This window comes from Dendrobates tinctorius, unplaced genomic scaffold, assembly GCF_039654945.1.
Source record: "Dendrobates tinctorius isolate UK_male_01 unplaced genomic scaffold, ASM3965494v1 ptg000133l, whole genome shotgun sequence".
NCBI lineage: Eukaryota > Metazoa > Chordata > Amphibia > Anura > Dendrobatidae > Dendrobates > Dendrobates tinctorius.
Window position 1 is genome coordinate 50594133 of NW_027361801.1, and position 14718 is coordinate 50608850.

At 44.6% G+C, this 14718-nt stretch overlaps 1 protein-coding gene across 1 annotated transcript in view; it reads right to left on the minus strand.

The window, feature by feature from the left end:
* FAM199X (family with sequence similarity 199, X-linked) overlaps window positions 1–14718 on the minus strand; it is a 41855-nt gene that overhangs the window by 22832 nt on the left and 4305 nt on the right. Inside the window, exon 3 of the mRNA XM_073543632.1 lies at window positions 8078–8227. Coding sequence (XP_073399733.1) covers window positions 8078–8227 — 150 coding nt within the window. The remainder of the gene's footprint in view (window positions 1–8077; window positions 8228–14718) is intronic.

Genomic DNA, 14718 nt, shown 5'->3' on the forward strand with positions numbered 1-14718 from the left:
TGCCATAGGAATGCATGGGGTGCGTTCTGTACGAGTTTTTTAAACATTTTCGCACCAAAAATCGCGGCAAAAACGCTTTTAAAAAAAAAAAATCGCATCTGTGATGTACAATGTCTGCAAGATATGTTTTCTGTTGCAATGTGCTACAAATCCTCCATTTTGTGAGAAGCTGCCTGCCAGTGTCTCAGTTACATTGCACACTGCAGCAGCTTCCCTTCCCCCAAGGGCCATAAACCAATTTCCTGTCACCCCATTTGGCTTCTCTCAGCTGGAAAAAAAAGTACGGGAAATAAACTCTTTGTTTGAAATCAGGAGTTAGAAGTAAACCTTTAAGAGCCTGCCCTGCGAAAACCGTACCAAGTAGAGATATGAAAATCATATTTTTGTAACTTGAGCGGTCCCAGCTTCGATACCGCGTATCTTTCGAAGTTCTACCCTGTCCAGAACATGAGATATGATTTGTCCCCAAATGGACGGTCATATCGCATAGATGTTTGATGTTTTCTTGATGGGCTCATTACGCTGGGAAACATGATACCACTGATGAGTCCATACCAGCTTCTCCCATAAAGTTATAGCTAATCTAAGTTTTGTAGCCAAAACATAACTTGGATGAGAGAGGTGGGATCAACCCAGAATGCACCTCTCCGTGATGTCACATAGGAAAGTCTATAAGGCATTCCCTGGGCAAACCAGCACACAAGAGCTCCAATCCTTGTGCTGAGCAGAACCCAGATGAGCGGAGACGTGCAGCTCCGCCTCCACCCCCCTTAAAGCCACATGGGATGCCTAACAACAATTGACTAAATGTGAGTGTACCTTCTTCTTTCATCCACTTTGCTTTATACTTGTCTAATGTACATATTTTATGTCTCAATTTTATAGCAACTTTTTATCTGTAATCACTGCCCTACTTTTTCGGGGAATAAATGATATAATTATTTAGATCTGTCTCCATGCTCTAAGACTCGAACTATACGCCTTTGTTAGATAATCGCTACTAATTCAAGGGGTTTGCCACGGACCCTCTTAATTCAACACTGTGAATTAAGTAACCGTGACTGGTGGCAGCGCGTTGTGTACGGCTATTGCGGCTTGCTGGCAGTACAGAAGGGTCTTATATTGCTGAATAAGGGGCTGCGGCCACAGCATTGATAATTCCCTTACTGCAGAAGCCTAATTGCCGGTTCACAACAGGCAGCCCGTCCGGCGACTAATTATCCTAGGTGCAGTTCCCTGACTGACCTGAGGGTAAGGGGGGCGCCGGAGAGCTGCGAGTTACAAAGTGGAACTGAGAAAGTGGGATATACATAAATCCCCGCAGTACTTGGAAGACTGATAGCAGTGGTGGGGCATCCAAATTAAACCCCCCCTGCGGCAAATTGTAGAGCGAGAGTAGCTTGCTGGATATTTTGGTCACATGGTGCCAGTGGTGGGATAACTAAGATAAGCCCCAACTGTGCCTGTGATAGCCGTGTGCCGGCATTGTGTCTCTTCCCTCCGTCCGCTGATACACCCGTGTCAGTGGTGGGACTGTGACATAGTGGTGACACAGGGTCCGCTGTCCGTCGCGTTTTGGTGGCAGCGGGACCCCCGTCAGTCACCCGTATTTGGACGAACAGCGTAGGGCTGTTCGTCACAGCATTGTGGGCACACAGCCTGAATCTAATCTGAGTTTTGTTCCTGTAATGAACTCTCCTAAATGAAATCTACTTCTTAAATGAGAGAAGCCACAGACAGGCACATGTGACGGGGATAACCCTTACCTCCCCTTCTGCAAAGAAGAAACACCACACAAGATGGATACAGAAGGTGAGGAGTAATAGAGCTGAAATTTAATTATTCAAGAGGGGTGAAAGAAGAGGGGGTGGACGGTGGGGTGCGATGGCTGCTAGAGGGTTAATGGAGGCAGTGTGTGCATCCTAGACAGCTGCAGTACACCTCCACAATACTGCAGAGCTTCCTGTGCAGACATCTTCTCCTTGCGCTCTCCCTGCAGTCCCGCTGAAGCTTCAGCTGCTCCGCCCCATTACAGAGGTCAGCAACTCCCCGCCACACCAATGATAAGAAACTGGCACTGCCAAAAGGAGAGGGGGTGAAGCCAAAAATCAACTTCACGAATCCGTAGAAAACTCAGAACAGTGCCAAGTTCAAATGGTGATTTAATTGAACACGATTCATCCAACCCATAACTGGAATTTTATGCAAGCTCGCATAATTACTGCATAAGATTTTTATCCTTCCTAAGCATAAAATAGAGCAATCGTTACCAGAACTACACATCAGGGAACAACATGACTGAACCAGAAAGGATTTTTTTTTTTTTTTTGTAATTATGACACATACTGAAGAGAACCTATCGGGGCTGGACTGTGATGCGGGACACATCCACAATTGTAGGTGCCTCCTTTTTTAAAATGTTGCACTAGTGCCGCCCCTGTGCACATTCATGTCCAGGAAAATGGCGCCTGATGTGGTGTATTTTCAGATTAACCTCTTGTGTTCCACAGCAAAATGGCACCGGAGGCGGCTCATTCTCTGATTAACCTCCAGCAGCCTGCAGCAAAAAGGCGATGTTGGCAGTGCCAAAGGAAGGTCATAGAAATGCGAAGGGGTCACAGCCTACCCATCCACAGTAACGTCTCAAAGTGCAAAAAAGGAGATTGTTTAATTCGCCTTAGAAGTTTTGGTGCAATCACCAGGCTACGGATTTTTTCACTGCAAGTATCCATTAAATCAATATATCAAAACCATTATGGCCATGCCTTTTCTTTGACAGGTTAAATTATGATGACAGTTTCTATTTACGGGGGCTGTCAGGTTTCAAAATATAAAGTCTGCAGTGAGTCTTTGAGACTGCAGAATACCCAATTGTGACTGTGTGATGTGCACAGAGTTCCCATTTCCCATTACTGCCTGTTCAAGCGGGCACTCACGTGACTTCATGTACGCAATTTGCTTTCTTGTGGAACGAGACTCGATGAGACTGGTCGACACGTGCCAGCAAACTGCACACATGCAGTGATGTGGCCGCCTGGTCGTACAGGCATTCACAGCACTCTGTTTCAGGGCTGTGGAGTCGGTGCTCATTTTGGTGGAGTCGGAATAAAATGGACCGACTCCTAAAATATATAATAAATTGGGTACAGTAATTCAATGCAGGATGTGCTGAATATTTTTTCATAGGAATTTGGGAAAGTTATGAAGTGTCCTATAAATGACTGTTATATTCCTGATCTAAGGCTACATTCACACAGCGTTTTTCGAGGATACGTTTATCAGCTGCAAAAGCCGATCAGCTTTTTAAAAAACTGCATCACCTGAAAGGTTTTTGAGCTCATAGATGTTTTCAATAGCAAAAGCAGATTAGAAATCTGCTCTATATATCCATATCATATCTGTACCAAAAAGAAAGAAAACCGGGTAGTACACACTACACAGACTAAGGCCTCTTTCACACTTCCGTTTTTGACAATCAGTCAAAATCCGCCAGGTTTTGAAAAAATGGATCCGCAATTTTTTTTTGCGGATCCGTTTTTTTCCCCATTGAGTTGCATTACTGGCGGATCTTGACTGATGGTCTTCCGTTGGATCCGTTTTTGTGAGCATCCTCCAAATTTTTTTCATCCGCCGGCATACCTGGACGGACCCTGCAACGTTTTTTTTGTGGATGGATCCGCATTGTACAGTGCGCATGCCCGGAGAAAGGAAGTCAGGGAGAAAACTAACCCTGAAATCCTTTCTGGCGGAGGAAAAAATTCTCGCTCTCTCTTTAAATTTCCTCATTCTGCGGATCCGTCAAAAAACGGATCCTGTGGCATCCGTTCACATCAGTTAGGAACGGATCCGCTTGTCCGCCTTTTTGGCGGATGTTAACTGACACAAAAAACTGAAGAATGAAAGAGGCCTAACACTCCTTTTTTTTAGCACCAGTCAGGTACAACTCATAGCTGCCCAAAAGGACGCCCAGGACAGGCATTGCTCGTCTTCAGTAACACATCAACATCAATTGATAGTTGGAATAAATGGACTGCATTCATCACCACCACATCTTCTTAAGGTGCAGGCTTTATTTTCAAGTATAGGGGTGTGCAATAGGAGGCTCTGCAGCAGCTGAGGTGTGCAGCAGTATGAGGTTCTGCCCCCCCCCCCCCCCCCCAGGTTTGATCCTGGCTACGCCCATGGTGTGAATGTAGCCTGAGGATCTAGGCTTTGTCTTAGCGGAGATAAGTCATAGTGTGCATATATATATATATATATATATATATATATATATATATATATATATATATATATATATATATATATCAAAAAAAGGGCAGCACTACCAAAATTAAATAGTTGGTGCAAAACCTATTCAGCAGTGTCCAAACAGCCAAATTAACAAAAGTAAAAAAAATAGGCAGCACTCAAATTAAATGTGAAAAAAAGTGGATACTTTACTGATCCTCAAGTGGCAACGTTGGATAAAGACGGGTCACCGTTGAAACGTTGCCACTTGAGGATCAGTAAAGTATCCACTTTTTTTCACATTTAATTTGAGTGCTGCCTATTTTTTTTACATATATATATATATATACATATACATACATACACACACACACACACACACACACACACATACACACAGTACAGACCAGAATTAACACATGTGGAATTATATAATTAACAAAAAAGTGTGAAACAACTGAAAATACTGTATGTCTTATATTCTAGGTTCTTCAAAGTAGCCACCTTTTGCTTCATTACTGCTTTGCACACTCTTGGCATTCTCTTGATGAGCTTCAAGAGGTAGTCACCAGAAATGGTTTTCACTTTACAGGTGTGCCCTGTCAGGTTTAGTAAGTGGGATTTCTTGCCTTATAAATTGGGTTGGGACCATCGGTTGTGTTGTGCAGAAGTCTGGTGGATACACAGCTGATAGTCCTACTGAATAGACTGTTATAATTTGCATTATGGCAAGAAAAAAGCAGCTAAGCAAAGAAAAACAAGTGGCCACCATTACTTTAAGAAATGAAAGTCAGTCAGTCCGAAAAATTGGGAAAACTTGGAAAGTGTCCCCAAGTGCAGTGGCAAAAACCATCAAGCGCTACAAAGAAACTGGCTCACATGAGAACCGCCTCAGGAAAGGACCAAGAGTCACCTCTGCTGCGGAGGATAAGTTCATCCGAGTTACCAGCCTCAGAAATCACAGGTTAACAGCAGCTCAGATTAGAGACCAGGTCAATGCACAGAGTTCTAGCAGCAGACACATCTCTACAACAACTGTTAAGAGGAGACTTTGTGCAGCAGGCCTTCATGGTATAATAGCTGCTAGGAAACTAGAGACTTGATTGGGCTAAAGAACACAAGGAATGGACATTAGACCAGTGGAAATCTGTGCTTTGGTCTGATGAGTCCAAATTTGAGAAAATTTGGTTCCAACCACCGTGTCTTTGTGTGACGCAGAAAAGGTTAACGGATGGACTCTACATGTCTGGTTCCCATCGTGAAGCATGGAGGAGGAGGTGTGATGGTGTGGGGGTGCTTTGCTGGTGACACTGTTGGGGATTTATTCAAAATTGAAGGCATACTGAACCAGCAAGGCTACCATAGCATCTTGCAGCAGCATGCTATTCCATCCGGTTTGCATTTAGTTGGACCATCATTTATTTTTCAACAGGACAATGACCCCAAACACACCTCCAGGCTGTGTAAGGGCTATTTGACCAAGAAGGAGACTGATGGGGTGCTACGCCAGATGACCTGGCCTCCACAGTTACCAGACCTGAACCCTATCGAGATGGTTTGGGGTGAGCTGGACCGCAGAGTTAAGGCAAAAGGGCCAACAAGTGCTAAGCATCTCTGGGAACTCTTTCAAGACTGTTGGAAGACCATTTCCGGTGATTACCTCTTGAACCTCATCAAGAGAATGCCAAGAGTGTGCAAAGCAGTAATCAAAGCAAAAGGTGGCTTCTTTGAAGAACCTAGAATATAAGACATATTTTCAGTTGTTTCACACTTTTTTGTTAATTATATAATTCCACATGTGTTAATTCATAGTTTTGATGCCTTCAGAGTGAATCTACAATTTTCATAGTCATGAAATAAAAGAAAACTCTTTGAATGAGAAGGTGTGTCCAAACTTTTGGTCTTTACTGTATATATGTAATCGATATTACATAGTGTATTACATATTTACAATGTATTAGTTTTTTGTGTTCTAAAGTTGTATTCCAATAAATATATATTCTGTTCTAAATATCTTGATTGGATCATAAAAATGATTAAGTGTCTGATGTTCACACTGTACTACAATACATTTTTCACTTAAATATAAGCAATATGTGTGGGAGTCTGAGTCGGTTTAAGGGAAACTGAGGAGTCGGAATTGCAGGTTTGGCTTACCGACCTCCACAGCCCTGTAGTCTAATGGTGACAGTGTGTGATGCAAAGCCTGCATTAGGCTAGTTTCACATTTGTGTATGGAGGAGCTGCGGACTTCCGTGAAGCTCCGCCCCCTGCCACGCCTCCTCCGGTCAGCTTCGCCTACGTCCGCATACTTCTGCATGCGTAGCCTATCTTTAACATTGGGTACGCAGGTCGTGCGGATGCCTCCGCATGCGTCGCTTTGACAATGCGGCGATCGCATCAAATTCCAACATGTTGCGTTCGACGCGGGTCACCACATCGTTAAAACGATGCATGCAGAGGCATCCACACACATCCGCACGACCTTCGTACCCAATGTTAAAGATAGGGTACGCAGGCCGCATGCAGAAGTATGCGGACGTAGGCGGAGCTGACCGGCGAAGGCGCGGCAGGGGACGGAGCTTCATGGAGGAAGTCCGCAGCTCCTTCATACGCAAATGTGAATCCAGCCTTACACAGACTGCATGCAGATTTTTATTCCAAGACTGAACAATCCCTTTAAGTTAAGTGCCCACGTTGCAGAAATGCTGCAGAAACGACCGCATTTCCTCAACTCCCCGCTGCGGGTAAAACGCATGCGGAATTCGCATGCGGTTTCCCACAAAACACAAGCGTTTTTAGCTTGGAAAAGTGAGTGACAGGTTGGTGACACTTGTCAAGCATAGGGCTTGACAAGTGTGACTAACTTTTTACTATTGATGCTGCCTATGCAGCATCAATAATAAAAGATAGAATGTTAAAAATTAAAAAAAAAATAGGGATATACTTACCCTCTGTCGGACCCCGGAGTCCTCCCGTCTTTCAGCCACGCTGCCGGCAAGCTCCGTTCCCAGGGATGCCTTGCGACAATGATCTCTGATGACGTAGCATCACGCGAGACCGCTACATCAGAGGTCATGCGCGCAATGCATCCCTGGGAACGGAAGATGCTGGCAGCGTGGCTGAGAGGCGGGAGGGACTCCGGGGGCCAACAGAGGGCAAGTACATCCCTATTTTTAATTTTAATTCTATTTTTTACAGGAATATGCTACCCAGGGCATGGAGGAGATTCCTCTCCTCCAAACCCTGGGCACCCTCCGCACATGAAGCACTCACTTTATGCATGGTGAGCATAGCCACATGCGTAAAGTGAGCGTTTCAATGCATTCCTATGGCGGCGGAATTGCCGCGATTCCTCTGAAATAATGGACATGCTGCAGATTTTATCGCTTCTGCAGCGGAAAAATCTGCAGCATGGGCACAGCAACTGCGGAATCCCATAGGATTGCATGGAGATTCGTTTTATTAGCTTTTTTTAACCGTTTCCGCTGCGGCAAAAACGTGGTGGAAACAAAAAACGCAACGTGAGCACACAGCCTTAAGGTGCTGTTCTTGATGACCATCATTACTATCTGCATGAGGAAAAGAAAAGCAAAAAAACAAAAGCACCTATGAAGTGTGGCTGATCATTCACAGCATTCTCAGCAGTCTCTGAGGCTTGGCAGAACTGTGCTAGAAAATGTGTGTCTAGTGGGAATAATTTTCTATGTGAGAAATAATTCTCACTCCTAGAAATATTTTGCACTAAATGTGCATTTGGCAGCCACTGAATTATACAAGAACAGCCCAATATGTAGCGAGCGTCAGAGTCCGACACTAACACTTAGTACAAGTACGGAGGAGTTACCTGCTCGTCGTTGGTCATTGCGCTCCAAGGCAGCTCGTCCAAATTCCGGTGTTTGTTCTTCTTCTTAGAGGGAAGGCAAGGTGAGCTGGGGATGCTGGGAATAATATCCGACAGCACATCGCTACCGCTTGCAATGTCACTCCCTGGCAGCTACAGTGGGATAGCACAAAGGATAAATGTGACAAATATAAATCATATATATGCAATGAACATAATATTTAAAGGGTGCCCATCATTGGCTAAAATGTATAAATGTTATGGAGGTTGATATGGGCTGCTGGTCAGTAGTGGTCCGGGTCCTGTAAGATTCCCAAGCTGTGTGAAGTTCAGGAACACACCATTTCTGCCTGAAAAAACACACATTCTTTCAGCTGAATTCACACCCCACTCTGTGTGCGGCCTCAGGCAGCAGCTGTGCGCTCCTGTCTACAGAGCAATCAATGGGGGCAAAGTGGGTCTCAAGACTTGGCCCTCACTAATCTGCATGGAATGATTAGGACCATGAAACATTAGAAAGGTTTAGGGCCCCGTCACACATAGCGAGTCACAAGTTTTGTGACACAACAGCGATCTCACCAGCGAGATCGCTGTGTGTGACAGCGATCAGCGACCGGCCCCCCTGCCGGTATCGCTGATCGCTGTAGGAAACCGCTGGACATTTCTTTTGTCGCTGGTCTCCCGCTGGCCAGCACGCATCGCTGCATGTGACAGGTGGGAGACCAGTGATCTGCTGGTAACTAACGTACACATCGGGTATCCAAGGGACGTGCGTCCCTTAGATACCCGATGTGTATGTTAGTTACCAGCTCCCTGTATCAGCGCGCTGGTAACTAACGAACACAGCGACGCCGCGCGCTCAGCGTCACAGTGCTGATCGCTGGTGAAGCTGTGTGACAGTTCACCAGCGATCACATAGCGACTCACCAGCGATCCTGACATGTTGATATCGTTGTCGGGATCGCTGGTGAGTCGCTATGTGTGACTCCAGCTTTAGTTTCTTTTTAATTAGTTAAAAGCTCAACTTCTGTTGTACCCACTAGGCAGCCAACGACCTTGAGATGTGCCTACAAGCACAGGCAACTCCTACATCAGATGTATTCCTTCAGTCATACAGCTGCCAGGCACTACAAGTGGAGTCCCCAAAAACCCCTATCAATCGCTCCAAGGGAAATAATTATCATGCTCATACTTTCACTGCAGCTTTCTCAGTGAAGCAAATAAGACTTGTGTAATTTAAGAATTAGGTAACTTTCTAATCTTCTCTGTATCAACTTACTCTGTTATTCAACAGGAACCTTTATAGATTATTTCCATGAGATAAAGAGGTCACCGATGCTCTGCTCATTACAAGAAAGCTTTTATATCTTTACTGTAAGAATAATTTCTAGTGTGGCAGAATATGAGAAAAAAAAAAAAAAAACTTCAGTGTGCGGCAAAATCTGCATAGGTAAAAAGGGTTGTCCAGGCTAGGGACAAAAGTCTGCAGTCATTCTATGTGACTTCAGACTGCTGGAACATGGCAGTGTGCCCTCTCCTGATAAGCTTTCTGTGAGCGGGCAGTCATTGTACCATGTGAATAGGGTGTGGAAACATCATTCACATTTATTACTTAGTTGTGAAATTTCGGACTCTAATCCTTATTTTAAATTAAAGGGAACCTGTCACCTGTTTTGCGGCGGCGCAAGAAGATGGGAAGCGCCGGACCCGGACCTGCAACGCCCATCGGATGAAACCACCCCCTCGGGTGAGTATAATAAAACTTATTTTTCTTATCCTGCAGGTCAGACCGGGAGCTTATCTACAGCATTATAGAATGCTGTACATAAGCCCTGAAAGGCAGTGGCCACATCTTATAGCGGACAAAATAGGTGACAGGTGCACTTTAAGAACAAATTTAATACATCTGAACATGTCCAGCGATCAGCCATGCACCCACCACATGACCTGGATAGATTTCCTCCCCTAGAAATGAGATAACAAAAAAGGTTCTTTATGAATCAAAGCTCATAGTGAGATAAAAACAAGCTTGAAAGAAATGTAGAAAAATTATACAAGGATTTTTCTTTTAGACAGTTTTGTAAACTTCACCCAAAGTATTCTAGAAATTCACAGAACTTTTCATATGCTAAAACAGTAAGACATTAAATTGAGCCTGAACCAAAACGTTTTTTTCTAAAGGACCGTGTGCAACAAGGATAGTATCTGTGTGTTGTCTGCTATTGATTGGACATGTATTAGCCAAGTCTGCAAAAATCAGAAAATAGACATATGATTGCCCCATAGAGGTGTTACATCAAGCTAAACCTCATATTCCAGTTCAGAATATTAAAAGGTTTTCTGGGATTAATTTATATTTTTACACTAACAACTTGAACTTTTTTAAAATTCATTGGCGTAAAGACTGACCATGAAGTTCAATTGCATGTGAACATGGCTACTGAGGTCAGCGATTGGCTGCAGTGGTCAAGAAAGCGATGAATGTAAAATCATCCATGTTGCAGGATCGGCAGTCAGTATTGCTTATTTTGTTAATTTACCATATTTCCAAGTATTCTCCCAAGATTTTTTTTTTTTTAACCCCTTTACTCCCAAGGGTGGTTTGCACGTTAATTCCCGGGCCAATTTTTACAATTCTGACCACTGTCCCTTTATGAGGTAATAACTCTGGAACGCTTCAACGGATCTAGGCGATTCTGACATTGTTTTCTCGTGACATATTGTACTTCACTTTAGCGATAACAGTTCTTTGCTATAACTTGCGTTTATTTATGGAAAAAACGGAAATATGGCGAAAATTTTGCGATTTTCATACTTTAAATGTTTATGCCCTTAAACCAGAGCGTTACGTGACACAAAATAGTTAATAAATAACATTTCCCACATGTCTACTTTACATCAGCATAATTTTGGAAACAAAATTTTTTTTTTGTTATGAAGTTATAAGGGTTAAAAGTTGACCAGCAATTTCTCATTTTTACAACAAAATTTACAAAACCATTTTTTTTAGGGACCACCTCACATTTGAAGTCACTTTGATGGGTCTATATGGCAGAAAATACCCAAAAGTGACACCATTCTAAAAACTGCACCCCTCAAGCTTCTCAAAACTACATTCAAGAAGATTATTAACCATTCAGGCGCTTCACAGGAGCAGAAGCAACATGGAAGGAAAAAATTAACATTTAACTTTTTAGTCACAAAAATGATCTGTTAGCAACAATTTAAATTTCTCAAGGGTAACAGGAGAAATTGGACCACAAAAGTTGTTGTCCAATTTGTCTTGAGTATGCTGATACCCTACATGTGGGGGGGACCACTGTTTGGGCACATGGCAGGGCTCGGAAGGGAAGCAGCGCCGTTTGACTTTTTCAACCTAAAATTGGTTGGAATTGAGATTGGACGCCATGTTGCGTTTGACGAGCCCCCAATGTGCCCAAACAGTGGAAACCCCCCCACAAGTGACCCCATTTTGGAAACTAGACCCCCTAAGGAACTTATCTAGATGTGTGGTGAGCACCTTGAACCCCCCCCTAGGGCTTCACATGAGTTTATAACGCCCAGGTGTGAAAATAAAAAATCATATTTTTTCCACAAACATGATCGTTAAGTCCCCAATTTTTTATTCTCCCAAAGGTAGCAGGAGACATTGGACCACAAAAGTTGTTGTCCAATTTGTCCTGAGTACGCTGATACCCTATATGTGGGGGGGGACCACTGTTTGGGCGCACGGCAGGGCTCGGAAGGGAAGCAGCGCCGTTTGACTTTTTCAACCTAAAATTGGCTGGAATTGAGATTGGACGCCATGTTGCGTTTGACGAGCCCCCAATGTGCCCAAACAGTGGAAACCCCCCACAAGTGACCCCATTTTGGAAACTAGACCCCCTAAGGAACTTATCTAGATATGTGGTGACAACTTTGAACCCCCAGGTGTTTCACTAAAGTTTATACTGCCCAGGCGTGAAAATAAAAAAATCCTATTTTGTGCCCACAAAAATGATCGTTTAGTCCCCAATTTTTAATTTTCCCAAGCATAACAGGAGAAATTGGACCCCAAAAGTTGTTGTCCAATTTGTCCTGAGTATGCTGGTACCCCATATGTGGGAGAAAACTACTGTTTGGGCACACGTTGGGGCTCAGAAGGGAAGAAGTGACGCTTTGGAATGCAGACTTAGATGGAATGGTCTGCGGGTGTCATTTTCCATTTGCAGAGCCCCTGATGTGCCTAAACAGTAAAAAAAAAAAACCCACAAGTGACATTGTTTTGGAAACTAGACCCCCAAGGAACTTATCTAGATGTGCCCCAACTAATCTAATGTTTCCGGTAAAGTAATTTAGTAGTGCATTGAGGTGTGGTACAATTTGAAGAAATCCTTCATACACAGGCCAGGTGTCGCATTGATAAATGGTGTCCTTGCGTATTCCGTTTTTGTAACACACTCGGCACCTTTTTTGCGATTTACCTCTTTTTCCAGTTTGCGGGACCTCCCCCGGGAAATGCTGACCTGGTAAAATACGAGCACCTTCAATTCCGGAAGCTCTGGGGCCCGCTCCTTCCAGAGTGCCAAACATCAGGGCCTTAACCACTGCCTCCTGGAACTCAAGGTACGACGTATCGCTGGGGCATGCACATTGTGACAGCAGGAATGCGTTGAGCATTGCCAATTGCACGATGTGCACGGCCAGCTTTTTGTACCACACCTTGGCCTTTCTCAAAGCATTGTACGGTTGGAGGAGTTGATCGGAGCGATCAACGCCCCCCATGTTTTCATTGTACCCCAGCACACATTCAGGTTTGCTGTGCAGAGGTACCCTGTACAGTGCTGAGGGCCCTGCCATCACCGTGTATGGTGGTCAAGAGAAGGACATCCCTCTTGTCCTTGTACTTGACCACCAGCAGGTGGTCGCTACATTGGGCCCTGCTCTCACCTTTTTGGAGCATCTGCCCAAGTAGCGTCTTCGGGAGGCCTCTCTGATTTTTGTGGACAGTACCGCAAGCTGCGGTACCTCGCGCAGAGAGGGATTTGTAGAGTGGGACACTGGTATAAAAGTTATCAGTGTAGAGGTGATAACCTTTATCCAGCAGTGGGTGCACCAAATCCCACACAATTTTCCCACTCACTCCCAGGTCAGGACACTCAGGGGGTTCAATCCTGGTGTCCTTTCCTTCGTACACTCTAGACCTGTGGGTGTACCCTGAGGTACTCTCACACAGCTTATAGAGTTTGATTCCGTACCTGGCCCTCTTACTGGGCAGGTATTGACGGAATCTGAGCCTGCCCTTAAAATGGACCAAGGACTCATCAACGCAGATGTTCCTTTGGGGCACGTACACCTCAGCAAACTTTTTGTTGAAGTGTTCGATGACAGGCCGAACTTTGAACAGACGGTCAAAGTTAGGGTCATCTCGTGCGGGACACTGTGCATTATCGTTATAATGCAGAAACTTGTGGATGGCCTCAAAACGCGTCCGGGCCATGACCATTCGGAACACTGGAGTGTTGTATAAAATATCAACACTCCAATATTGCCGAATTTCAGGCTTCTTCAGGATACCCATGTGGAGGACCAGGCCCCAAAACTTCGTCAATTTAACTGCGTCCACAGGAGACCAGTTAGTATAGGATGAACGCGGGTTTTGCTCCAAAAATTGCCGAGCGTACAAATTAGTTTGCTCCACCATGAGGTTAACAAAATCCTCAGAGAAAAAGACTTGGATAAAGTCAATTTCTGTGAGGCCGGTGGTGTCAAACTTGATTCCTGATTCTGCCACAAAATCAGGAATCAGTGGCTCGTAATTTTCGGGGGGCGAGGTCCACACAGGGTCTGCTGAATCAGCTGCGGGCATGGTGGGTGCTGCCTCATCTTCTGTCCTGGAGCGTCTGCATGGCGGTTCCGCAGGACCCGAGGAGGAAGAGGAAGAGGATGAAGAATCCGAAAAATAAAGAAAAGTCGGATCGTCATCCTCGCTATCAGTGTCGGAGGCAAGGTAAGAATATGCCTCCTCCATTGAATAGCGCTGTTGGGAGGAACATGATGGGCGGGACATTTTTTTGTGTAAATATGGTGCTTGGGTGTACTTTATTTATAACCGTGTATGTGGTTAGTGATTGGTGCACACTATCCTGTAAGAAAAAGCTAAAAGGAAATGGGGAGCAAAATACCTGTGAAAAAAAGTCTAGAACAGCAGGTCCTAGATATGATAAGTGAACGGCGTCACTTATCAAAATTTAGTGGCTGCTGGATGTGTGCACAGGGGTGGCGCAAAGGGGGGGGGGGGGGGGTTTGGAGGTTTAAAAGAAAAATGGAAAACAGCCGGCACGAACTTTGATAAGTGAATTGTGTCACTTATCAAAATTCGGCGGCTGCTAAATGTGCACATGGAAACGGCGCAAAGGGGGGTAAAAAGAGGGGGCTGGGGGGATTGGGGTGGATGAATAGAGATCGGGCAGGGATCAACAGTTAGGGTTGTAGTTAGGTGGCACAAAGGGGGGGGTGAAAAAAAATGAAAAACGGCAGGCACAAGCTTGGATAAGTGACGTGTGTCACTTATCCAAGTTTTGCGGCTATGGGATGTGTGTAAGGAGGTGGCGCAAAGGGGGCTAATGAAAAAAAAAGCGAGCACGAGTGTTGATCAGTGAACT